Below are 27,579 nucleotides of genomic sequence, written 5' to 3'. Positions count from 1 at the left end.
GGATCCTCACAGGAATGAGGCTTAAGAGTAAGTGAATAAGTGTGTATATATAGAAACTGAATACTGTGCTAAGCACCTTCCTACTTCCTCAGATTAACAAGGCAAAAAACCCCAACCCACAAGCATTTTTTATGCTCTATTTATTTTAAAAGGTAAAAGATTCATCAGGTTGACCTGAGGGAGTTCTCAGCATGAACAAATGTTTCACAAGCTCTAATGCTATGAAACTATTCAGTTACATCACATACTAATAGATTAAATTACTTCTGGTCAGTTATATTATAGCTATATATTTTAAGTGGCAACTGTGTGAATAACAAGCATTCTACCGCTTTGGGCTGGATAAATGCACTTGATGTTACGAGATGTTACACACTCTCCAAAGCCTACAGGACAGAGATAGAAATGGCTTGTTTTGGGAAGGAAGAGTAGGTAAATCAAATGCTTTAAAAAGAGCATGATACTGTTTTTAAATCTCCATTGAGTTCTGTAGAATACCTGGACTTATGTACACAAATGCCCCTCTAAAAACATGTAGTCAGAAAGGAATAATTTGGTTTAATATTGCTCCCTAACTCTACGCAAAAGTGAGAGGCAGCTGAAGACTGAGACACTGACACCTGGTGGCTGCCATGCAGGATCCCACATTTACAGATACCCCCCGGGGTAAAAAGATGACCAGTATAAATCACTCACAGGGCATTTGTAACTTGCCTGCTATATTCTTATTAACAGAAAGGTTGCTTTTTTCTTTTTTTCCAAATTTGTCCTAACCCTGCTTTTGAAACGTCATGCACAACTGAAATTCTGTCAAGTGGAAGAATGAAGGTAATCTTTCTGTACTCAGCACGTACATTTGTTCTTGCAGGCTGCATTGACGTAAATGAAAGCTGACTGCTTATGTGAAACTCTAAATATTAGAGTTTAAGAGAATATTGTAAGCTTTTATACCCTCACAACTACAAAATAAAATAGTATGCTGTCATGCAATACTTAAATGATCTGATGTGATCCAAACAGATAAATTATATAACTTAATGCATTATTTTCTCCAAAATTCTTGCATCTATTCAGCTCTGATTACAGAAAATATATTGATCATAGCTGTACATACTCTTTAGCAACTCTTTGTTTTAACATACTTTTACAGTGGCTATGACATACTCATTTTGATGAGGTAGCATTTAAAAGAGCCCTGTGTGAAGACATGTTAAATAGTTTCTGGTAAAACTTTTTTGTGCTTAGGCATTGGAAGACACTGTTGGGAAAGACGAGACTGACCTCTGTACCCTTCATAATCAATAGCTGGTGAAAGGGGAGAACCAAATGACTGAATAAATTCAGATTTGGTGAAAACTAGTCCAATTCCACTAGCCTTGAGATCAACGATACTGCATTAATTTACTCTTTTTTTTTTTTTTCCCCTGAAATAAACGTTACTGAATGCACAATACATCCAGAGGCATGAATGCTTATCATCATTAATGTAAAGTCTCCTTAACCCTAACTATTTCTCCAAAGTGGAAGCCAACTAGTTAAGTCTTTGGGCTTACTCACATTTATTTTCTGTGAAAAGTACCAGGAATTGCATTTATAACTATGTTGCATTTAGCTAGAATTTACGATATGTTTCAGGCTACGAATAAAACTAAAAGTTATATTCCACCAGTTCATTATTTAAAATAAAGTAAATAAAACACATAATTGAAGACTAACTGAATTATGATAATCAAACATGAATTATAAAAGCATCTTTGGTTGTTTAATGTCTACTTTAAAATGGTTAATTAAAAAAAGCTGGAGTTGCAACATAGCATGGAGCAGCAGCCCTTCCTCAGCAACGCTACTGTTACATATCCAAGCACTTCAAGAAGAATAATGAGGAAGTTAATCTCACTGGGAGAAAACAAAAGGCTGGATGTAATCAATCTATACATCTAAGACTTAAAAATACAAATTTAAAATTTTGGCAACAAGTAAAAAAAAGCATAAGTGTTTTTTTGTTTTGTTACAATTCTATATTAGGACAGATCCACAGAACTAGCTTTTATAAAAATACAACATACTGCATAAGTTTTATTTAGGGATTTAATTTATATACCACAAATACTGCTTTTAATATAAGTACAATATAATACAGTTTTATTTATGTAACTGCTGGTGTTCACTTTGGATCATGAACTGAATCGCATGCTGTGCTGTCAAAACTGTAATAAAATGGCCTCTAGTTAAACTTCTCTGAAGTATAAAATCATGCAAAAATCTACATCCTATATGATACAACCAGTACAATAATTGAAGCCAATAGCCTACAAACAGCCTGGACTATCTTCCGAGTTTGTTCTTGAAGTGCCCACAAGTCAGCCATCATTTTCTTTAGGCAGAAAGGAAGAATTTCAGTTTTGTCTGCAGAATGTCATCATGACCACTGAAACCAGCAACGATGTGCACAGTTATCAGGCAACAAATCTTCATTACCTAATGCAGTTCAGAGCGCACGTTTAATTCACATTGAGAAGTTTTCTGTTAGGAAGTTTTACGTTTTCCTCCTGTGACTACTGGTCGTGCATACTCCACAAAATCATCTATAAGAACAGGCCACGCTCCTAAAGAAAAGTCAAGTAATTCAGAAATTAATGTATCATTATTAGCAACAAATTGGTGTAGTCTCTAGATACAAAGGATCAGAAGCTCACTTTGACATTTCTGGCCTAGTCTGGCTTTAAATATGCATGACATGATAAACACTTGAAAAAAAAGCACAGAACTAATAAATTAAACATTTGAGTCTCTTCTTGCAGCAATAGTTCTTAGTACAAACAGAATGTATTTAAAGCATAATCCACACTACAAAGTTTATAAGTGTTAGCTGATAGCAAAATCACGGCATTCCTATTAGACCCATTCATAACTTAGGAAATATTTCTGTACATGGTCATCCCATTAGTAATAGAGTGTAGGATTAGTAACAGAGTGTAATTGCTTTTACATTAGTTAAAAAAAAAAAAATGCTCATGTTGACATTCTTGCAAGTAGAAAAATTACATATTTCTTTGCAGTTAGCAGCACTTTTGTACAAAAAATACAGTTTCACTGGGACTCTTGGAGCATAACAGGTTCAAATAGCATGTGCTGTATCATGGTGTGACAGTATCTTTGCTTCTATTTACATATTACAACAAACTAGTTAACCTTCTTATTACTGTTTTGGCAACAAGTATGACACTATATTTGCAGCTAAACCTCTAAGGGTAAACAAATTAAGACAGAAGGTAGCAGCATGCTCTGTTGTTTGTTTATAGCAGTATTTTAATTCTACTGTACCAATTTTGAAGATATTCAAGTACCGCTTACCTTCTTCATCATAGTTGGACATATCATCTGCAATCATATTTCCAAAGTCTAACAAAAGATTCCAGGTATCTTTTGGAATTGATCTTTTATGATGTTCCTATAAAGGAGGAAAAATGTTACTGTTCAATCCCAACTATTTTCAAATTCCACAGTAGTATTTTATATTGACATATACAGAAATACATGCTTTACAAGTATTTCTTCTTCTTCTTTTTTTTTTTTTCTAAATAAAGCTCAGAGCTTCCAAAGAAAGATACAAAATAAATTCCAACTAAACAAGGCAAAAAAGTTGAAGAAGTCTTTGATAATTGTTTAATTCTTCCATTCTGCTTTTAGGGTATGTGTTCCTACCTTGTTATGGAAAAGAGCAAGCTAAATGCACTTTATACTTCTACTTAATGGGATCCATTCCAGGTTCTGAAACTGTGCAGCCATGAGTTTGCATACTGCCACTTCAATTTGAGCCCTTTTTTCCTTATCCCTTTTTATTTATGCTTGCCCAGTCTCTCTCCCAACCTGTTGGTTATAGCTGCACCTACACTCTTGTCACTTACTCCCAGATTCTCTTCCAGATCCGTCATCTCAGCCTCTCTTCAGCTATTTTCTCCTTTACCATAATGCACTACCTGCATTTGCTCCCACTTCTGTCCAGTCTCCTTTTTCCCAGTCTGTCCTATTCTCCACTACCACCTCCTTGTCTGATTTCAAGTATACTCTTTCTCCATCACCCCATTCCCAAGTACTAGTTGCCACCCTGGCCAGCTTGAGCAGCACTCCAAAAAACTTCAGTCCCAGTCAGCATTCTCGCAGCTTTTAAAGTCAGTACTCCCCAAGAAGAGAGGGTGTGTGGGGAAACACAACTACTAAGCAGTTGTGAGCTGTAGGATCAAGTCAGACCACTCACACCTCCCTTCATCTGCTGATACTGCTATGTTACCCGAAGATAGCAGGGGTGATTAACAGGGAATTAAACTTCAACACCTACTTCTGGTTTGCAGCAAAAAGTTGCAACTGCATGAAAAGACTTGATCGGTGAAGAGTTGGGTTTTTTTGTATTTGTGTTTTTGGTTCTGTGTTGTGGGGTGGAGGTTTTTTTGTTTGTTGGTTTGTTTGGTGTTTTTTTTTAAAGCAGTAATACTCTAAAGTATTGAGAAGAACAAACTGCATTTCAAAAATCTGGAACTTGATCAAAATGAGGTTGATGACCAACACAACAGCAAACATGTCCTCTCACTCAAGCCAAATGTCTTATCTTGACTGCATGACAAACAAACATCCCTTCTGGAAAATGTTCCTTAAAACAAAACACAAACACTGTGTTGTGTCACACCACCCCCCCCAAAGAGTCCTAAGTTGCTTCTTAGGTTGAATTTTTTTAATCTAAATATTTCTTCTAAAGTAAACATTCAGGTTAAATATTTGTAGCAAAGTAAAGACACTTTATACCAGATCATCTGGACTACTGCTTGAAGTAGAGATCTGCAGAACTGTCTGTTGTAAAAAACTTGATCACATAGCCACATGGGAGAAAAACGTTAGGACTTTTCTTCAGTTACATCTATAGATCTGAATTTGGATGTGTTAAGTGTATTAAGGCAGTTAAAACGTGAATTGTTTTCACAAGTTCTCTTGATGAAACTGGTACATCATTCAGTGATTAAAATAAATATACTGTCCAAAAATTTAGAAAAAATCTTCAGAAAATATTGCAAAAAGTATACACTTTCCCTATTAAGCATTAGTGATTATGAGACAAAATGCAGAAAGACTTTTTAATTCTCCTGAACTACAGATAAAAATATAAATGGACCCCCCCCCAAGATAAATTATACATTATGTAACATAAGGTGTTTTTTTAATTAGTGCATAGAAATGCAAATGTAGAAACATGGATGAATGAATCAGATCTTTAATAAGAATATTTTTCTATTTCTAAAGTTTAATTTATGCATCTTTACTCCACTGCCCACAGAATTGCACTGGTAATAGAAAACTGTCAAGATGAGTTCACAACTATTATCTAAAAAATGAGTCAAAATAATTACTCAGACAAGAACTTTCAGGTAAAAGAAAAGTCTCTCAGGTTAAGTCAGTCATAACAGAATTGACATTTAAAAAAGACTTGAGTTGATGCATTAATACCACAAAAGGCAGAGCACAGTAAAATACATGGTTGACAATAATCACAGCTGTCTTGAGAATAAAGACAACATAGGTTCAATCTACAATCATAACTTCATTTCATGCAGAAGCTTTCGTAAGTAGGAGGATACATGATCAAGGAAGCAGAATGCTCTATCGCTTTGCTACATCTTTTTGCATTCTTCTCAACTAGAAAATTGTAAAGAGATTTAATTTGGCTTGATTTAAGACTATTTTATGAACGTTTTCCTTTCTGAAAACTGATAAAGGGAGTATTCAGACATCCTGTCTTTTTCTTTATTGTAAGCACACAACCTACAAGCCAGACTACTGTGGACTAAGATAGTCAGGAAGGAATGCGGTACGTACTTACCAACAAAAATTTATTCCAAAGATCTAGAAATTTAAACCTTCCCGACAAGACTAAATTCCAATATGCAATTGCCATTTCTAGATCTGCAAGAGACAAAGCAACACGTAATATTACAGCACATTATATGCAATGAAATTCTTATGGTTAAAAAATTAATGATACAAAAATTATAAGGAACTGTTTTCACTCTCACTGACCCAAAAGGAGGAAGACAAGCAGTAATGGTATAAACTGCATATTGAACATCGCAGTCATAAAGACTAAAATCTTTTTGTCACCATCCAGCGGTGCTGGATTAAAGCTACTTTCAATCTACAGAAACAGAACAAAATAGTTATCAATAACTCTGTCTAAAAACAAAAAAAAACCAACCAAAAACTACAAAAACACACAAACATAGCAAATATTGATAGAAACACAGACATTTAAGTCTGCAGGTGCCAATTCCTGTTAATTTATCACATTTTAGACACACTTGACTTCAAAGAGAATTTAAGGACATGAGGGGATAAAAAAAAAGATTTGTCTGGGGCATGATAATCCTACAGCACCCCTTACAGCAATAATTCTCTTCTTCTGGAATCATTTAGCAAACACCTGCACCCAATACTGAAAATGTAAGACCAAGAAAGCAGCCCTTATTCTGCACCACGACCACTGATCTGAAAAGCAGAGCTCAGCTGACGCATACCAACAGGAGGACGCAGCACTGCCACACATTCAAGCCGACAGGTAGGAGCAATATTAGATGCAGCATAAGGGTAGAAAGGATGTTTTCTTGAAGGCCTGTTTTCATTCTCAGCAACTTACAATAACTAATGACTTCTGTGCTTGCTTCCACAGGTAGGAGTACTATATGTATGCATACTGCTGTGCAACCACAAAATAAAGCACAGCCTTTCTTAAACTACAAAAATATCTCAGTTTGTACTTTCAGTGTTAAGTAAGTATAAACAAAATATGAAACTTAATAGAAAGTATTGTCATAGCAGATAAGATGGAAGCTTGACCTCCACCTACAAGAAAGGAGCGTGGTATTTGAAACTGTACATATCACATTACAAACCAAAGGACACTCTGTTACCTGAAATCAAATTTCAAGTCTGAAAGAGATGTTCCAGATTTTAACAGAGCCAGTTCCCTAGAGTCTGTAACACAGAGGGCTGGGGCCCAGACGAAGTGCAATAGTTAAGATGTTGAGAAACGCAGTATGTCTGTACCTAGCTATACAGAGACAGGGCTGCTTGTGTTTGTTTTACTATGATCAGAGTGCTTGTCAGTACAGAACTTGCTTTATGCCCTAATAAACTTCCTTCAGTCGTTCCTGTCTTTGCCACCATGCTCACTTTTCACAGAAAATAAGCAAAACAGAAGAGCTAACAGCATTTACGTGCTGTTTGGATATGCAGATTAATTATTCATATCTGTTATCCCAAATGAAAAGCAAAAGAAAAGGGGAAGGAAGAAACTTGAATTAAAGGTTTCTAAACTTCACAGTGAAGTGACTGGCTTTGATCCCATTCACTCAGGCTTCATTATGAAGGCTCAACCTTTCCAAGCCACCTGGCAAATCTACCATATGACAACATTAAGCAAAATGCACTTTGAAGAAAAACACTTTAATAGCAGAAGAGTTTTTATACTTCTGATGAAATATTCCCTGGAAAAAGGAAGAAGGTACGGGCAAAGAAACAAAGATGGTTAAAGATGCCACAAAATGTTAAAAGGGGAAGAAGAGGCCACACTTCCTTGGTTTATTTGGGTATGTGTCAAATTTAGTATTATGTTAAGGTGATTATTGCAAAATTGCACTTGATTATTGCAAAATTGTATTTAACACAATGCATGTGAAATGCTACCTTAATTATTAAGTTGATACTCGAGGGATACAGTACATGTGTGCGCAAATTGATTATCTTGCACAAAGATACAGGAATTATTTGCTATAACGTACAACAAAAGCATATCCTGCTGAGGATGCTGCTCTGTAGTGGCCAAAATGGGTCCACGCTGTAGCTGCTCTACCCATTAAGCACATGGAGGGAAGTCAACCGATCTTGGTTAAAATTAGCTCAAATGAAAAAAATAAAGAACGTAAATCTTCCTCATATGGTTTCCTGCAATCACACAAACTCATGAACCAACACGAGAGATATTTAAGCAAAATGACTAGATGGCACTATCACTTTTGGTAGTGGTGCCAGTTCATGCAATCTTTGTATTTGAGAAAACTAGGCCTTCAGGTGTGCTATGTTCTCAGGGGATATGGCTACACTTTTGTTTGAAGACAATTCCCTGCCTAGGTTGAAAAACTTAGCACTGGAGGACAGAAAAGAACATTTTTCTGCTTTAAAGGGAAGACCTAGTTACACAGAGTTCCAGTTCTACATCAAGATGCTGATGATAGTAGTATCAATAAACAGTAATGCTGTGGAGTTTGGGTATCTGCTACAATTAGTGCAGCACTAAAAGATTTTTTTTTTTTTTTTTTTAAAAAAAAAGGCCTTATGCCATGGGAATTCTGCATCCCCACAGGAAGACACTTTTGCAAGGCATGGGTTTCTTAGGCAGTCTTAGGAATACCTATTTCAATGCTGCATAGATATAAAGGCATCATTACAAATAAAATAAAATCAAACTACAATTACAAAAATATTCTGGTTTTGTACCAAAAAGTATGCTTCCCACATCACAGACTAATAATGCAAGTTTTATAAAAGGAAAGGAAAAGACAGATGCATGAATCGCTGGAAACTAATGCCTAAGCAAGGACCAGTTTAGAAGAGACTTCATTGCAAACATCCATGTTCATATCCAAACCATAAAATTGCTGAACAGTTAATGTTTAAAGAACATCATAACAATACTACATCACATACTGTATATTATACAATAGTTTGAGCTTTCCCTTCACCCCAAAATATTTTCCACTGTCAATATCTAGCGAGTGTTTTATGTCATGCAGCCCCTTCAGTATACTGGCTTTATAGTCCAAAGTTTTTGCATACACTGAAACAAAGCTTCAATATCTAGATATCCAGCTTTCTGGATATCTAGTCTAGTTGTGGCTACATACAGCATCTATAAAGTTTTCTGTAGTAAAACCCTAAGAACTGAGTCACCTAAAAGTGATACCAATTACCATTACAAAACTATTAAAACTAAAACTAAAAAAAGATATACAATATTTAAGTAAAACAAGTTCAAGATGGAGGAAAAGGTTAGTAAAAGAATGTTTTAATAATCAGCTTTTCACAATCAGAAGTAAAGCATTTTGCATGCGGTATGACCTATTCTGAAACATTAAAGCCTCATTCTAAAATTGTTTTTAAAAACCCCCAGCTTCTTCTACCCTGATTGAACAGAAAGCTTGAAGTGATAACGGATTAGCATAATTAATGCAGAAGGAGAAAAATACATTATCAGTTAGGCAGCCTGTGTCTACTTTCAAGATTTGATCAAATACTTATCTTGTTAACAACAACAAAAAATCATTATTAGATTCTTGCATGAATTAAAAAAAAAAATCAAATTAAGTTCCTCATCCCTTTGCTATGATTTTGGACAAGGGCAATGAAGTCATTGCACACAAGTAATCAAGGAAGTGAGAAAACATAAAGATAAATCAACAGATAGCAAGGAATTGGCTGGAGAGTAGGATTTATGAGGAACATGAAATGAAGTTCATTTAGACCTGCTGTGCCAAAACAGCACTCTGGGACTGCAGCACTCACTTGTCATCCTCTGCCAAACAGAGCTTTCCAGCTCTCAGACTGCCCTACCAACAGAGCTGTTCATGCAGTCATGTTTGAAGCTGTCAGAATATTAAAACTAACTCACCTAAATTACTGACATAACTTAAAAGAAAAAAAGGCTAAAGGCATTACATTGGCCTCCTAATGACATTTTAAAATCTTTAAGTTATTTGTAAGAATACTTTAATATTAGCCACTGTTGCCCTCATAATCCCTAGTTAGCATATTAACTAGGTTCTGTACATTATGATGGTAGACTCTATCATGTTTTAGAGCTTGGAAACAAATAATTAACTTTAATTTCATCTTTTGAGGTTAACTGATTGTCCCAGTAATGCCTTTTTCTTCCTTTATTTATGTTTAATCTTCATATCAATATTGTAAAGTTTTGCTACTTTATATGTCATCTCTATGAGAGACTTTGGGCAGTTTGGTATAAGCATCAGTGCTCACCAATGAGTTTTATTCAAACAGTACTCTCTCAAACTACATGGGCAGCATTTTTTTTTTTTTTTCAAAGTAACAGAATGCATCAGCCTTACCCAGTCCATCTACAGACACAAACCAACAAATTAGTAGAGAATGTAACAAAGCTTGTAGGAGGAAAAAGCTACTTTTATAAGACCAGTTAATAAGGGGCAGGGGTGAGGAGGTTTTGGAAATGAAAATTTCAGAGCCAAGAGCCCCTTTGTTTGAGGCTTTCTCTCCCCAATGCTTTAACCAAAACTCACTCAATAGCTTTGAAAACAGAAGAGTAGCCAAACCCTCCTGTTCCCCACGCTGCATAAAAAATTAGCCTGGACAGGTGCAAGACACAGAAATCTATTTCATCATTCAATTGCCTTGTAAAAATATATGTAGGCTCTGCAAGGGACTGAACTTCAGATGTTTTCTTTATAGTCTTATAATTTGCCCGAAAGTATCATTTGGTTGATATTCTTTGATCTCTTCTTGTTTTCCCACTGTGATCACAGGCAAATATCATACTTCTGTAAAGCTAAAACAAAAACCACATTGCACAAAATTATTTTGTTTCAGTAACATTCCTGGACACTGTGCCAAAACTGGTACAGATGTGGGAACAGTGGAAACTGATGTCAATCTGTCTCAACAATTGAACTATCACACTACCTGACCAACAAACATCAGACGATTACTTGCAAGATTCAGTAGTGAGTTACTTGATTCCTTGTTTCCTCAGCTCTGAATGATTTTAAGAGTCTTCTTTGGCCTCCAAATTACTAAGAACATGGACACAAGAATTAGTTTCTTTCCTGATCAGAACGTTTTATTCTTCTACAAACAAGTAAAATCCACACAGCAAAATAACAAGAAAAATACCATCAGGATTCAACCTAAAAACACCTCACCAAATTGCCAAAAGTTTAGAGCAAAATAGCCCTTATCCACAATTAAGAGCTCCCCCACAGAAGGATGAGAGAAGAGGAAAAACAGTTAAGTCTGTATCAAAAGACTGCAAGTGGCTAAACTCAAGATCCAGCTGAGCTGGATCCACTCATCCCTGCAAAGCCATAAGCAAAGAGCTTCCCAGTGCTGTACGTTAGGGGACATATAATGCACAGTGTCAGAGTTAAGTCCCTGTGGTGGACAGGGAGGATTGGTGAAGCACAGCATATGGATTTCAGAAGAGCTCTGCAAGAACCGGGCCGGGTCTGACTGTGCTTACTAACTCTAGCTCAGCATCTGCCATGCTGAAGCAGGCTGATTCCATGCAGAACCTTTCATGTTTGTTATCTTGAGCATCAATTGCACAAAAGCAGATAAACCACTTCTGAATATGAGCTAGGCTTGGTAGAAGATAGCTATCTAAACGACAATTTAAGTGCAGCCTAACGAACCTGATTGTAAACAGTTTCAAAATGCTTCCATCTCTGCAAATCTCTCCATGTACAATTCAGATAAACTACAAGAGATGACTTAAAGTTGACTGGATGTACATTTCCCAAATAAGAACCAAACATGAGTAAAAGAATCAATGAGGCATTACTAGAACTGGCAGTTATGCCACGCTTTTGCTGCTACTATTGGCCTTTTTTGATCAGAGCAGCCTGTTCTATATACTAAGCTTCTCTTAAACTGCTGGCATTTTCAGAAAGAAAAATGTAAACAAAAATAAAGCAAGGACCATACACACAGACCAAGGCCACTGAAACACCTAAAATACAGCATTCACAGACCTCTTCCAAAGTAAACATGAAATTCATTTCTTGAACTCCCTCAACTTCTTCCATCCACTCTCTCCTACAAACACCCTGCAAATGGATCAGTCTACTTCACTGAAAGTGGAGGAAATCTTGACAGCTAGTTGGGGGGGAGGGGGTGTGGGGAAAGATATCCTTCCCTAACGTCTAAGTGTTTCTTCAAAGAATCTTGAGATACTGCTATGATGAAAGCCAAAGTTGATGTTGCTTCAATTAAAAAGAGCACATTATACTCATCTGCTCATAGAAGACGCAACCTCCTTGAAGTCCACATACCGGATGCAAAGATAGTCATTCTTCTGGTCTTGAGGTAATATTTGATTCAAGTCTGAATGCCCTCCTCATGTATCATCTCTTGCTTGATCCCAGGAAGCTGGCAGAGAGAAGGAAGCACAACCTTTTGAGCCAGCGAGCAGGCGAAGGGACCACAAAGGAGTGATGAAGGACCAAATCTGCTTTTTGTTTCCATGTTGAAAGTCGAAGACCATGAAAGAATGCATTAAGTTCCTCCATGGTGCCAAAACAAACCGTAGTAAACTCCTGAGCATGAGGAATCTCCTGAACATGTCTTGTTGGGGCTCAAAGGGAGACCAATTAAGAGACTCACAGTAAGTATCAGGTTCAAAAAAAAAAAAAAAAAAAAAAAAAAAAAAAAAAAAGAAAGATGGAGCTAAGGCCTTGTTTTGAGCTCGAACAGTGTCCTCAGAAATCTCATCCACTCTGTATACAACATGACAAAAGATCTACAATCCTATTCTTTAGTACACTTATCAACCAAGATCTAGTATGCAAAAATTCACTCAGACTGCAGTAGAAAAAGCTAAAACTTGGGAGTAGAAGGTGAGATAAACCTCTCCAAATCTGCACCATGCAAAAAGATTTATTTTACTATATATAGTAGCGAGAACACGAGAGAGCAGATTAAACAGACAGAATCACAGTTATCCATAATAATTGCTTGTAAAAGTCTCCTGGCAAACCAGACCTTAATAAACTGCACCTTTTATACTATCTCAAAATATATACAAAACGCTCAGAAGTTTAATATATCTAAATATTATGCCTGCGAGGTCCAATATGCAGCCATTGAGATGGCTGTGTTGAAACCTTGCTATCTTTTTTCCTGAATTCTGTCCACCACTTGTAGAACAATAGTCTTAACAGTTTTAAGCAGCCATCTTTTTCTTAGATAATAACCAAAGCTATTCAGATGTATTTGAAAGACATTTGACAGTTGGGTCCTGAGTAAAATTAATCAGAACATCATTTTCTGCTTAAAGAAAATCATGGTAGATTTTATGCAACATGCTTTTGCCTCCTGCATCTCACTACTTACAGGAACTATCACCTAGGGGGACTGGTACTACTTTTACTTCTTTAAACAGCATGTGTCCAGACTCAAGCATACTACTTGACAGTACTAAGCTAATAAAAGTAAATGGAAACATTCAAATTGGATGAGACTATAGAGACAGAAGTCCTGCAGATATAAAGAGAAATAAAAATTCCCTGGTATCACCACACAAACTGTGGAAGAGAGACTCCTATAAAAGGCAGTCCTATTTCTAGGAGTGAGTATCGGTGTACTGAACTCTGTGCCTGTTTTGGGGAATGACAGAATAGATGTAACTTAATTTATTGGAGAGGATTCTTCCCATCAAATTACATGAAGGCAGAATCTCTCGCATTGGTTTTGATGCGAACTGTAGAATAAGAAGAAATTGAAAAGCAATGGAAGATAGGCTGTTCTAAAAATAAATAAAACACAAAACTGCACACACATACCTCCCCTTGACCGCCTTCCTGGAGCAAAATCCACTGCATCATGAAGATGACTGTGTCAGGTATCACCAAAATTCTTTTACCACCAAAAAAACTTCTAAGAAGGACTTCTGTGCCTTCCCACTTCCTCCTGTACAAGTGGCAGCTGGTGTAATAAAAAGATACTATGCATCCTGCTGATACCTCCCGAAAGAGGAATGTTTGGGATACACAAAGATTTTTTTAAAGATATGCTCCGGGCAAAAAGGTTCAATGAAAACTGACAGTAATCTCAGAAACAACTGTTAGAAATTCAGTCTGAAAGCACTGGCGCCTGAAGTGAAGCTAGACATGGTGAAATTCATCTCAGTATGCTGAAGCAACCTCATATTGCTACCTACCTCTTTGAGACTTCACAGAATTCAAAGGAGGTTCTAGAAGAACCTCAGTGGTTATCTGCCAAACTGGCAGAAAGTAACTTGTGCATGGGGGTCAGTCCTGTATCTAACACTGTCCAATACTTAAAGTAACTCAGATGATAGAACAAAGAAAACTGTTATTAAATCTGCAATTTATACGAAGCCTGAAAAAAGCGTAGCATGGTAGAGACAGGATTAGAAGTCCAAATAATTTTGAAAAATTGGAAAGCCACTTGGAAATAAATAAGAAAGATTTCATTAGAGAAGTGCAAAGTCATATAGCTAGTGGGAATAATCGACTGCAGAAATACAAGATCAGAATTAACTGGGTGCATTTCTTCAGAAACCCAATAATATAATAGATCACAAACTGCAGACAATCTCAGTGTTATAAACACAAGCAAAGTTAATAATGGAATGTAAAACAAGGAGCAAAATATCTAAGGCACATTGAAGATATCTAGCTTGTTTGGGTACTACAAGACAAGAGAAAGTTAGATCAATTGGATTGTAAAGGAAAAGAGAGTTGGAAGATACAAATCCAGTATCACAGAGTTCGAAGATAAGATTTATCAGGCTAGTCCGTTTTACTCAGTCTAGAGACTAAGGGAATACAGATACATAGTTGCCAAATACGTAAAAAGTTGTTACTAATTCTAAGGAAACATGTATTCTGCATATTTGGATGAGTAAGTATTGAACTGAAGAATTCAGGAACAGAGATTTGAGTTATATGCTAGAGAAAGAAAAAAAAAATCTAACAACATGTTTGAGCAAGCATGGACATAGATGTATGAAAACTACCATCGAAAATTTAAGATTATATTGTGTGAAGGCAGTGGCTCCTGAACTTTTTCAGCCAAAGGACTGCTGCCGATCAGATCTCAAATCTTGCTGATAACTACTGAAACTGAAAAGGCAAGTTATTATATATTGCTAGCATACCCCTGAACATTTGGTTAGAAAAACATCTGAGAGGAATGGTTTTGGTAGACGTTGACCCTATCTGGCATGAGGGAATAGACTATATAAGTGTTTCTTTATCTTTTAAATTTGAAGACCACCTGGCGTATTAAAAAGGAACCCATGAATCACTGTATTTCCTGATGTTCTTCAGAGAAGATGGGGCAAAAAATAAAGTAATAACTTCTGCTTATCACTTCTTAAACCAGCAGAAATAAATTAAAAAAAAAAAAGTAATCTGAAACATAGTAAATACTGATAGAGAGATGAACATGACTCATAACCAAAGCATCGCTGTTTGGACATTTTAGAGGTATTTCAGTAATTTCTTATGGTTTCAATATGTTAAGGTAATAAACATGATAAATAATTGCATAAATGGGTCTTCTTTGCCAATCACAGACATTTTTCTGGTTAGCTCTATTCTCAAGAGTTATTTCTATTAAAAATAGATGCATTAGCACTTAGCCTGAAGGATCCAACAGAAGGACGATTTTAATTATGCCTTCTTTTTACAAAAAGTTTTTATTAACAATCTGCTAAGAATAAGAATTTCCCATTTGTCACTGGCACTATGTCAAACTTGCTTAGTTTTCAAATAGGCGTATTCATAGGTCATGTGTATATCAAGCAATATTCTTTTAGCCTACGCATCACTCCCCTAAACGAGTGGAACAGCTACCAGACTTGGCGATTTAAGCTCTGAGTGTAATAAGAGGAAGCACTGGATAATTCACACACCAGAAAAATCACATTAAAATATTTTGTAATGAAAGGTAGGGAAGAATTCCTTTGATTATTTCCACTTCATTAATTAAAACCATTCACTTATATCCCTACTTGACATAAACTTACTGACCTCTTAGTCTTCAAGTCATAATTCAAATGTGAACATATGAGAACGAGTAGGCAAGCACTATCATGGGAGCATGTCACCAGAAACATTTTGAGGCAAGCAGCTATGGCAGTAGCTTAGCAGCATCTTATACTTAGGTAGCACAGCATGTCATTTAACGTGCACGTGGGGAAGAATGGGAGGTCAACACCTTAAGATGACCTAGACAGAGCGAGGCAGAGATTTATACCAGCTCATTTGGTAACAAACCTAATGATAAACTCTGTTTAACTATCCTGACTGAATTCATAAAAGCATCCTGAGCCAAGGCTCCAAACTAAGTAAGAGAGAAATAGACTTTGTACATGGATGAGAAATTCCCACGACTCCTTGACAATAGGGCACACGGTCATCGGGACACAAATACCAAACACCTCTACATCAGTTGTGGAGAGAGGGAGGGAAGATGGACAGTTTCTCATTGTAGGAGAAAATACATAGTGTATACAAAGAGGATGCAAAATAAAAAATACCTAAGCCTATAGTAAAAGTAGCTGAAGCAACTAGAATTCCCAGCTCATACAGACACTCCTATAAGATAACTGACTGAATTTTTTTCCTTGCTGAACACTTTTTTGCTGAAAGAGAACAAACATAACTCTTCGAATAATCACAGGAGGAAGCAGTACGTTATGAACACCAACCTCTAAACTTATTTTTTTCCTCCATCTCTCTGCTCCACTGAATATAACAGCATTCCCTGAAAAGATTGCAACTCCAAACCTATACAGTGTTAATTTTTATTTGGATAAGCTATCACTGAGCTCACTCACTCAAAAACATCGTATTAGTCAATATGCTAGCTCAGCACTCTCTTTCTACTCGACCTATAGTGACCCAAATTCACATCAGACAGAAATATGGTATATCTCCACTGAAATAAGAGCAGTGGCGCCTGCTTATATTTATTTAATATCTAGAATCATCTTAGCAAAACCAGAAAAAAGTGTGATGAAAAATGTCACCAAAATACTGCCAGGTAAGAACTAAGCACTACTTGTAATTAAGAAACAGCATTACCAGAATTACTAAAATTCTTGAAATCAGCAACAGTTCCAAACAACTCTTTCTACAGTTTATTTTAAGCTTAACTTTAATTTTTGCACTTCTTTCTTCTGCTAATACTTCAACTCTCAGTGCTAGAAGGCACTTAGGTGTTTTATTGCCAAAAAGTACCAAGTACCATTCTTGCACAACACAGAAGACAGAATTACAAATGAAAGAGCCTCCATACCAAATAAACAGAAGTAATGGAAAACAAATAAACAGAAGTAATGGAAAACAGTAAGTTCCCTTGTTCCTCCTCATGTCAAATAAACAGTACATTCAGGTCCATAATCTGGGTTGGGCTGCCTTCCCTCCTCCTCTCTTTGTACAGGCTTAGGTGAAAAGCTTTTGAGACGTATTTCCCAAGTACATGAGTTTCATGTTGGAACTGATCCAATTAAAACAGGAAGCCATTTGTAATATTTCTTTAGGTATCCCATAAATTCCAGCCTCAGCTGTAACTGACTTACCTTTTCCACAATTTGAAAGTACCAGGCTTTTTAATGAAGAGAGGCAAGAAAATTAATAACTACTAAGGGATGTGAATTCCAACCAGCCTCATAGAACCACTACAAGACTATTACATTTTTGTGTCTGGAAAGGTGGCATGCGACCCATGAAAAAGTGACACATGTAACAAAAAATGAAATTGCTGCAAAAAATAAAGAAAAATGGAAACTGGCTAATAGTTGTCCACAGTTTAAAAAAGAGGAAAAAAAAAAAAAAAAGACACTGGGAAAGACAAGAGCTATTACTCAAAGTAATTCCCAAGAAAGAATGTGGAACAGATGCCTCTGGTTGAGGTCTAAATCAATATTCTGCTCCTCCACCTCACTATTCTTCCAACAATTTTTGAGAAAAAGTATTTATTAACGTGCTTGCCAAGTAATGTAGACACAGAGTTAAAGTGGCTATAGTAAAAAAAACCCAACCACTTCCTCTAACCCACAGCACAAGCAGAACAGTGATGATGGTACGGAGCTATTCTGCACACAAAACAGTTTCATTCCTTCCTGCACAGTGTCTTTTGTAAGTGGACATGAATTTGAAAGGATATCAGATTTCATCTTACAATTTTTTTAATCTATTCACAAACTATAGATGTTTTTGATTTGAAGAGAATAAAACATTGGAATTTAAATCACGTATCCATTTTACTACAGCAATACAAGGCCTGGATTGGGACAAATCTCAAACTTTATAAAGAGTAGTAATTTAATACTTTATAAACTGTACGCCTATTTCTATTCACTAGCTTCGAACCAAGTCCATAATATTATTTTTCTAAACTTTACATAAAAACTGTGAGCTAGAATTAAAAATTCTTCAAAGAACTTTTTAGAATAATTCTTAGAAGATTTTGCCCAGAATTTTCTCCCCCTTTTTAAGCCAATATGGACATCTTGTTTCAGTTGTTCTGAACACAATGGAAAACACAAGGAGCTCACTAGCTCAGTCTTTAAAAAAAAAAAAAAAATTCTGAGAGGTCTGTAAGAACTGCAGGAACTTCCTTTGATAAGAGGAGAGAGAATGTCAATACTAGCAGAAAACCCCATTAAATTATCTGTACCACGGGGACATTAAAGAAGAGATTAATTGAAAGAATATGGGAAAGAGGAAGAGTCAGTGAAATAAATCAACAATGAATTTACAATCAACAATGACAAAACTGTATTACTGGAAGTATTTGGAATTGACTTCACTGTCTGTAGTTATTTTCTCAATTTTTTTCTACTTACCTAGACCTTTTTGTCCAGGGTTTTTAGCAAAGTTAAAAGTAAACTGATAAAAATCTTTGAACTTTGTTGGATCCTTTAGCTCTTGTTCCAGTCTCGGCAATAGAGCTTTTAGTTTTTCTGTGGTGTCACACCTGTTCAAAAGAAGTTACATTATTTGTAAATATTTAAGATTTCTTTTTCTTTTTTTTTTCCCCTTCTCTTTTTTTTATTTTTTAAGGTTTAGTTTCAGAGCAAAATAACAGTAGTTAAGATAAAAACAGAGCATCTTTCTGGATAGCATTCTTAAAAATATAAACACCCATATGTCTTTATGAAACGATTTTAAGTGGAACATTATATATAGGCATCCATTAAGTACACAACCCAAAAAGATTCAGTGGTTTAACTTTTCTCAGTCTCTTCATGAGTTTATGAACTCAAACAATAGATGTTATTCTGTTCTTAAATAACATATAAACCTCACTGAAACCTGCTATCCTTTCCCCTTTTATAGCTGTTGCAACACAAGGGTGTGGGTTTTTGCTTTAATCTAGATAGACATTACTTATTCCCTGCACTACCTAAATGAAGAGCTGCATACTATGTTTACAGTTAACCTTAACATTAGAGGACTTTCCAACAAAACCAACTATTATTTGCGGTCATCCTCTCCCCACCATAGAACACCTGCTGATAAAACCTAGGGGGTGGGGGCGGGGGGAATGAGCCTTTGACAATAGCCTGAAGGCTGAAAAACTGTTTTAACAGCCTGGCACAGGTAAGCTGAGATAGAATCAAGTTACTGAGATTCTAACAGAAACACATCCCTTAATAACACAACACTGGAGCATTTTCAGTGAAAGCACCTGAGCTGACAAGATGCAATTTTAAAAGAAAAAGAGTTTCCCTCACTCCAAGGAATCAAATGAATATTCAAGGTTTATAAGGATAGTACCAGTATTTTGAATTGTACCTAGAAACTCAAAGCGAAGGAAACAGGTTTCAAAGAAGCAGCTATCATAACTAATATCTTGCATGTCAAAGTTCTCAGTAGCTAAATGTTTGTATTTATTCTAAAGATTCAAGAATAATTTTATTAAAGGATGGATAACTACAGCAAAATCCATAAAATGCAGATGCAGTTTTAACTGTCTTGCATGGTACAGATAAAAATAATTACCTTTCTGGCCTCCAGCAGTACCTGGCAGAGAAAAGATAAAGAATTCTGCCAACAGTCTTCAACTGAGAACTTCAGTTTCATGAAGACTTGATCTAGTTAACAATAGGGAGAAATATCACACCTTCCCATGAGTATCCTAAAGGTGCTCTATGAACTAAGCCTCAGGGAATGTCTTTTCATTCCAATCTTCACCGATGTTCAATGCTAAAAACCACAGAAACTGCACCTCCAATATGTAACAAAATCATTCCAAATTCTCAATAAGCACTATACCAGTGGCAAGCAGGTATGATCAGATTATGCTCCAAGAACACAATAATGTGTGCTGAGCAGAAAGAGATAAAAAGCACAGACCTCTGTAGAACTGTATCAGGAGACAGTCATGAGGACATAGGAGCAATGTAACAATGAAGTTACGAAACAAAATCCAAGCCAGAAGCCATAGGTGGCTTAGCAAAACCTTTTTCATCAGTCATAGCAAATAATGCTGGCAGCTTTTAATATAACAGCATGAGCATTTGATTGCTGTCCATGGCTAGAAAATCATAATTATTCTTACAGTCTCTACCCAAAGGGACAAAATAGAGCAGTGCACTTCAGATGATATCAAAACTTATTTCATCACAATTTCTCAATACCCTTACCTAAAAAGGAAAGCTTAGAAAGTAGTCAATAACTGATGAGGTCAGTAACAACAGACTGCTAGGACCCCTGCTCAAGAAACAACCACCACATTTGGGGGACATTGGTCTATTGTAGAAAGGTATTGATAAGGTGCCTTTCTAAGACCAAACAAAATTATTTAGCTACAAAAAATATGCACAAGTAATAAACTGTAATTGTCCACCTATCTAACGCAATCTGTTTAAAAAAAAAAAAAAATTGACACCTCTATGTATTAGAAATACTGCATCTCTTCCAAGGAAAAGTTATACACAAAGTATTATTTTATGGTGATAAATACTTGATTTTATTGCTAAACAGAGTCAACGTGGTTTAACCTCAAAGTCTATTATGCAGAACAGCTCCATAATCCAGGAAGGAAAAAAGTTTTTAGCACTTACATCACAGTCAGACTAAACAACCTTTTCTACTACCAACACCCTTGTTTTTATTTCAATTTCTTATAGATAACCTGTGCAAATGAAGTATCCAGCATGTAACACAATAAGAGAAAATGACGGTTTGTAAAACTGGTGAAAAGAAAAAAAGTTGCATTTGGTGGTGATAAGCTAAAGGGAAAGAACTGAAGGTTCTTTTCTGCTTGAATACTGACTGAACTTTTTTTTCCTTCATACATCGGTGAGTTCCAGCTTTTAACAGTCCATGGTTCAGCTCAAAACCTTAACACAACCATGCATTTATAGGAATTACATTAAAAGATCAGCGTATTTGCCTGTTTTCCTTGCTGTACAGGTAGGAATTATTTTGCTTCACCCTTACTGCGGTCATTGTTAAGACTTTACAGTAAAGCACCAATTTAAGAAAGACAGGACACTACAGGCATTTAGCACCTGTTAAGCTTGGCAGCAGTCTTACCAGCTTTTTGAAGCCTCACACTTAATTCAATTAAAAATGTTCTAAAGGCAAACTGAGCTCAGGCCTTACATTTTGAACTATGCAGAAATGGATACTTACCCCAACTCTGTCATGCCATCAACAAATTCCTTTCTACTGAATTCACATTGAGTAGCTGCCCTGAACTTCCATGCTACAACCAGAACACTGATACTGGCTGGGTCCAGGCTTAAATCATCACAGAACTGTTGAATCCCATCAATCCCAATTTTATTTTCATCTTGTGGGTCTGCAGTTCAAAAAATAGAGAGGAGAATTGTAATTATTTACAAAAAATATTTACAAATAATCATCTGCACAGCTTTGATATACTGCATAACACAGGTTTTCATTTTTTCATAAGCTTCACAATGTCTTCACTTGAAATCTAGTTAATTTTAGAAGTACCTTGAAGAGTATCTGTAAATAGATGAAGTGTTCTGCAAACTTCCCTAGAAATTGGTTTGCAACTTTTTCCTAAATTCAGCAGCTAACGTCAATGAAAGTTTTGTCTTCTCTCCACAATGCTCTCCGAAAGATCTGAATTAACTGAGGAGATGCCTGACTACATCTAAAAACAGTAAGGCTGATAAAGACATCAAAATGTACAATATATTTATTGGTTAGCATGTATCAAACTTTAAAAGAAAAACAGAAACAAACAAAAAACCAACAAAAACACACCTACCAAGTGAGCACACAGATTTTTTTTTTTCCCCCGATAGGGATATATGATAATCCACTGTAACCGTTTAAAGACCACAATTAACTCAGACATATTTTGTTTCTTAATTATAAGTCAGGGAAATCACCAAAACATTGCTCAAACAATGCCTTAGCATTACAGGGTCTTAAGCTAAACAATACAACTTCGGAAATACTGTGTTTCAGCAGTACTAAGTTTACTACCTTTTTGGATGTCAGAACCACACCTCATAAATACCTATGTCAGGGAAGATGTCATTGTAACAATTCTGTAACCGTAACAAAATTCTCTCTCAAAAAAAACCCAAACACACAAAACCCCCTGGATGTAAACTTAAATAACTGGGGGGTGGAACTAAAACGAAGTAACACCTTTAGTTTTCAAAGCTTGACAGTTTACAAACTACAAAACTGTCTTTCCCAGCCTCTGATAGGAAGGCATTTCAGTATTGTAAACTGGGACATGTAGAAAAGTATCCTTCAAGTAAACCTCAGATGAACTCCTTAAACTGGTAAGATTTTCAATCATGCTATTTTTTAAGTCCTTATCCAATGAGTTGATAAAAAAATTTTAAAAAAATCAAGTCTAAAGAAAACTTACTTCCTTTTTTTTTTTTGGGGGGGGTGGGTGGGGGGGGGGGTGGGGTGGGGGGAGTGGGGGACATTGTTAAGCTAAGCTCTCTTCCACTTTTCCAGCCAATACAGTGGAAGAAATGCAGAGAGGAAGTTAATTTAGCAAACAAAGATTTATGTCCATTAAACAAAGAATTACACCCGTGGTGTAATTCAGGGACCTTTAAGCAGGAATAACAAGTAAACATATCTATTCTACTACATGCCAGATCTAGTTCTAAGACATGTAAAATACATTTCTTGTATATTTGGGGAGTAATTGGAGGACCGAAGGCAAAAAGTGCACTAGTGTTGAAATCAGTGGAAAAATTCTAATGGCTTTCAACAAGGACTGTTTCATCCTTATCATGTTTCACGTCATCCAGGTAAGTAGGAACAAAAATGAAATTGTTGTTTTGATACAGCTGCTGGATAACAGATAAGAAAACTAACACACAGACAGCACAGAAGATGAAAGACCTCTCATCTCAGATCTCAAAGACAGTGCAATGTATGTAGTATTCTATAGGCCCTGTAGGACAAAAGAATTCCTTGTTGTTGCAAGGCCAATGACTCGGGTTTAAGCTACATATGAAAAATGGAAAGGTGCTTAACCAAACCTTTTACTGTTTTTTCTCTAATCTTGTGAAGGTTTTGTTCAAGTTTACAACTTTACTTAAGCGTTGAAGTGCCAGAAGTGCAAAGGTGTGCTGCTAACCAAGACACGGACATAAAAGTGACTAGACTTTCTTTCACAAAAGCCAAGCGGTACGGTTTGCCACTGCTAGAAAATTATGAATAATAAATAACACTTGTGATTTTTTTTTTTCATTTTGGATATTCCTAGTGGCATTTATTAATTTGTTTACATTTCTGACCCACCAATCTCCAAGACAAGGAGCAAGCAAAAGATTTAGATATGTGTATATATATGTTATATATCTATTTATATATATAAAAAACAAATAAAAAAGTGATTCTTTAGTTAAGATTTTTTTTTCACAAAGGAAATGCTATAGTGTTGCTGATTTTTTTGTCCCTATGCAATTCATTACCACATAATTAAAGAATGTCTATGTTTAAAACACGTTCTATAAAGAGTAACAAAAAAAGATGGAAACAGTATCATAAGAACAGGATAAAGTGTATACAAAGCATGTCAGATACTGCAATTAGAAAAGTACATAAAATCATAGTTGAGTAATTGCTACGAGTTCATTTTTCAAAACATGAGATGCATGGATCTCAGCAGGGGCTGGTAATGATTCCAGCTGACTCTGCTCTAACGTGATGAACAATGCACACATTCATGTCAGGTGGCCATATTTCAGAAAGCACTGTTACCTGGATCACGTACATTCTTATATTTACATGACTATCTTTTCCTTTTATTTTTTCTGTTCTTCTTAACAATGCTGTAAAATAAAAATAAATGGAAAAGAAACAACTCTGCCTTTAATCCGTGTCCCTGTGATTTTCCCTCCAAGCCTCTCTGAACAGGCACATCACTTTTGCTGTAATATGCCAGCACAAAGAATAAATTAAGGATGGAGTTTCCATGACTAGTTTTTGAGTTTTCTTATTTGACTGTTTTGTCAGACTCCTAGCTGTAACATTATCTGAAATGTTTTTGATTTTAATGTATAGAAATACTACTGTCTTTGAACAAAATTAAATCCCCCAAATATTAGTATAAGATTCATATCTATTATTTTGCCACAAAGTGCATTGTACATATACTTAATAGCAGCCACTGGCAATAAGTCAAATAAGTTGCATAGCAAGCTTCACTCTCCACCATATGTAGCTGACACTACTTCCTCATGATAGGTCTAATTTCCTATTGTGAATTTACTTTAAACTCTACAGGAATATCTACAGAAGTTGTGTACTGAACAATTAGAGCATTTAAAACCTTTTTAATTCTTATCTCACTACCACAAACACAGAGCAAGAAGCAAAAAGCTAGCAATCTTTCCTTAAGAATGGCAGAGGGAAAAGCAAAAATACCACCCAAACAAAATAATTAGGAAAAAACCAAAACTCACAATAAAGAAAACAAGCCTTACCTTTGTATCGATTATACAATTGTTCTAATTTCTTCCTGTCTACTGAATTTTTCATGGATTCTTTGTAGTACAAGTCTGGGTTCTGGAAGTAGTTGTCTGTTGCCACTTCTAGTTTCCATTCATTCTGCATTAAGCAGTATATAGCAGTCCTTTCACCAGCCTGGGTAAATGCCATAAACTGGCGGACCTTGTCCTTCTGAGACGATTTAAGCTTATGCTTTGGGATGCAAAAGAAGCAGGAAAGCCAATGAAGCTAATCCAGAAGTTTGTTTCAGCATTCTACTACTAACGCCTATTTTTAAAAGGTTTTAGTTTTCTTGTTGATGACAACTTTCACTTCAGAATTACAGGAAGACAAAGCCTTGTTCTTCTGTAGTTAAAAAGACAGCATTTTCTTCTGAAAATTGAAATGACAGCATCTATATATACATATTTAGCAGCACATATTCTGGCAGTAATTAATTTGTATTTCTGCTTTATTGCTCGCATATGCACAAGTTTTTCTATTCTGTAACAGCAGTAAACACAAGTTTCATGATGTAACAATATGGTAATCTTCTGAAAATATGCCTAGTGGTTATACAAACAAGAAATTACAAAGGCACAACTTATAGATTCTCATATTCTGTGTAAGTCTTTCATAAACAGAGAAAAACTGCTCAACAGTTTTCCTCATATTTTCCTAGCAACAATGAACAATGCAAAGTTTGATCATTTTAAGTGAGCAGAAGCATTTCTCACATTTTTATGTTAGAAACCATTGCCAAGAGAGGACATAAGACAAAAAGAAAATAGGTAAAGCAGACATGTCAGAGATTTGCTGAATGTTACAGTAAGACTATAAAGCTGCTATAAATATGGTCCAAAACTTTAACTCTGAAAAAGATGTTTATACTATTAATATGTTAAAACAACAAAGCTGCCTATTACAGTGGTATACAGGAACCAGTAAGATGTTTCTCTTAATGGCAGTTAGTTGCAGCAACCGTACCTACAAACCATCCCTATACTTCTGGAAAATCCAAGAGGTGGGAACAAGGGAGCAAATATAGGAAGCAAATTTGCTATTAACGTAGCTCTACATTGTTCTTTACATGAAGCTGGAAGAATAAGGAGATAGCTTAAATCACACTCTGGTGTTTATTATATTCTGATACGTTCCAATTTTGTTAAACCATACTTAATACATGTTCTGGGCCAACAGTTATGCTGAGAAATTTGTCTAAGTTCCTCACTACTGCTTAAATCATCAGGTATAACAGAAAATTTACTGGTCTCTTAAATATCAGGAGGAAAAACTGAATCCTGATTCAGTGAGCAGTAAGCTGTAAACATAGGACCATCTTTCAGTTTACTTATCTCTTGCACACATATGGATGGTGACATCATGACTACAAATGGTCCTGAGACAAGAAACACATCATGGAAACAAGATAAGGACTTTGGTCTGTCCTACAAGATTTTTCGATTTTATGTAAGAAGAAACACATAAGGTTTCTTTTTATACAAGAAGAAACACGCAAAGTGGGAAAGAGCTGCAAAAATAACTGCAATGCATTTTGTTAAGAAAACACTCAGCGAGCCTTTGACTGCAAGCTGCGTGTAACCTCCCCAATTTTCATCAAGGTCTAACTATGAGAGTCTCCCTGCACCAAGATCTTCCTCAGTTACATAAACTTCTTCTCAGCAACCAGCTTAGCGACGATCACTTCCAAACAGAGGTCTCCAACAACAATTCCAAAGTCAACCCCACGTCCTCTTAGAAGTCTACTTACATCAGGCATTTTGGGATATTTTCCGGGTTCAAAATGGAACACGGTGTTATTTGAAGAAAGCAGAGATAGGAAACACATTCGACTATCCGATCTACTACTCTGCCATGTCTTGTAGCCTTTACTGTTGGTGTTTAATGCCCCCCGGCACCTCTGCGATCGCTGCAGGGCGGGGGGGAAGGCCTGAAGTCGTGTTTCTAGCGTGGGCCCTCACTAAGGGAGCCCAAAGGCGGGCTCCGCATCGGGACCCGAATCAAGCCGCCTTAAGAAGCAGCCCTCATCAAAACGCTCATGACAGCCACTCGCAAATCCCGAGGAAGCGCTGAAGTTTGAAAAGGCGAAGGCCCCAACACGACCCCTTTCCCGGCACCGCTCCGACCGCGGCGGTCCCGCTCCGGCGGAGCCGGCCCCCACTGCCTCCCCGCTGCCCTGCGCACCCCGCCCCGGGAAGGGGAAATTTGCACCGCACCTTCCCCGCCGCCTCCGGCTGCGCGGCCCGGCCGCCTGCCGCCGCTGCACCTGCCGCCTCCCGGGGCGGGGGAACGGGCCCGCCCGGGGCCGGAAGGCGGGGCGGCAGCGAGGGACACGGGGCTCCGGCAACCTGCCCCGCCAGCCCGAAGCCCAAAAAAGGGAAAGGTACGCGCCGCGCCGGGCCGCCGGCGCTCGAAATACCCGCGGCGGCGCCCGCCCCGCCCGGCCAGCACCCCCCCCCCCCCCCGTCCGCCCCCGGTGACCTTCCCCGCTGCCGGCCCGGCGGAGCGGCGACTCCGCACGGTGTCCCTGCCCCCCCCCCGGCCGTGTGTCCCCCTCCCCGCCTAGCACCGTCCCCCCCTCCCCGGGCAGGGGAGCCGGCGCTGAGGGAGGGGAGCGGCGGGAAAGCGTGGGGGCGCCCGGCTCGGTAGCCGGGGCGGGTTGAGGGGGTTTGGGGTTCCCCCCCTTCCATCTCCCTGGCTCCCTCCCCCGGCTCCCACAACCTACCATTTTATCACCGGCGCTCCGACCAACTTCACCGCCCGGCGCCGCCTGTGGCGCAGG

General features: G+C 37.2%; 1 protein-coding gene across 6 annotated transcripts; it reads right to left on the bottom strand.

Moving 5' to 3' along the window:
* Nucleotides 1–123: 123 nt before the first annotated feature.
* On the bottom strand, nucleotides 124–27,579 carry DCUN1D2 (defective in cullin neddylation 1 domain containing 2). 6 transcript variants are annotated; one of them, XM_075725598.1, is made up of 7 exons: nucleotides 27,523–27,579; nucleotides 24,773–24,989; nucleotides 21,468–21,636; nucleotides 18,671–18,801; nucleotides 5,870–5,952; nucleotides 3,355–3,451; nucleotides 124–2,606 (listed from the first exon to the last, which is right to left on the bottom strand). In XM_075725598.1, exons 1-7 carry the CDS (start codon nucleotides 27,523–27,525, stop codon nucleotides 2,527–2,529), a joined length of 780 nt encoding a protein of 259 aa, XP_075581713.1. In that variant the 5' UTR covers nucleotides 27,526–27,579; the 3' UTR covers nucleotides 124–2,526. The 6 variants fall into 6 exon arrangements, 3 of the variants coding, with proteins under 3 accessions (XP_075581713.1, XP_075581730.1, XP_075581708.1); XM_075725615.1 differs by lacking the exon at nucleotides 27,523–27,579 and adding an exon at nucleotides 27,014–27,038; XM_075725593.1 differs by lacking the exon at nucleotides 27,523–27,579 and adding an exon at nucleotides 26,548–26,903.

Source organism: Pelecanus crispus, chromosome 1 (assembly GCF_030463565.1).
Source record: "Pelecanus crispus isolate bPelCri1 chromosome 1, bPelCri1.pri, whole genome shotgun sequence".
In the NCBI taxonomy this organism is placed as follows: Eukaryota; Metazoa; Chordata; class Aves; order Pelecaniformes; family Pelecanidae; genus Pelecanus; species Pelecanus crispus.
The sequence above is the reverse complement of the archived record's forward strand: the minus strand, read 5'-3'. Positions and strand labels throughout refer to the sequence as shown.

Bases quoted from the DNA above. Each gene is read 5' to 3' on its own strand.
- DCUN1D2 (XM_075725593.1), bottom strand. From the start codon at position 26,625: ATGTGTTTCCTATCTCTGCTTTCTTCAAATAACACCGTGTTCCATTTT. The intron at 18,802-21,467 runs GTAAGTATCCAT...TCTTTTGAACAG, and splicing joins GATGGCATGACAGAGTTGGG to GTGTGACACCACAGAAAAAC. The intron at 2,607-3,354 runs GTAAGCGGTACT...ACTTTTCTTTAG, and splicing joins GTCCAACTATGATGAAGAAG to GAGCGTGGCCTGTTCTTATA.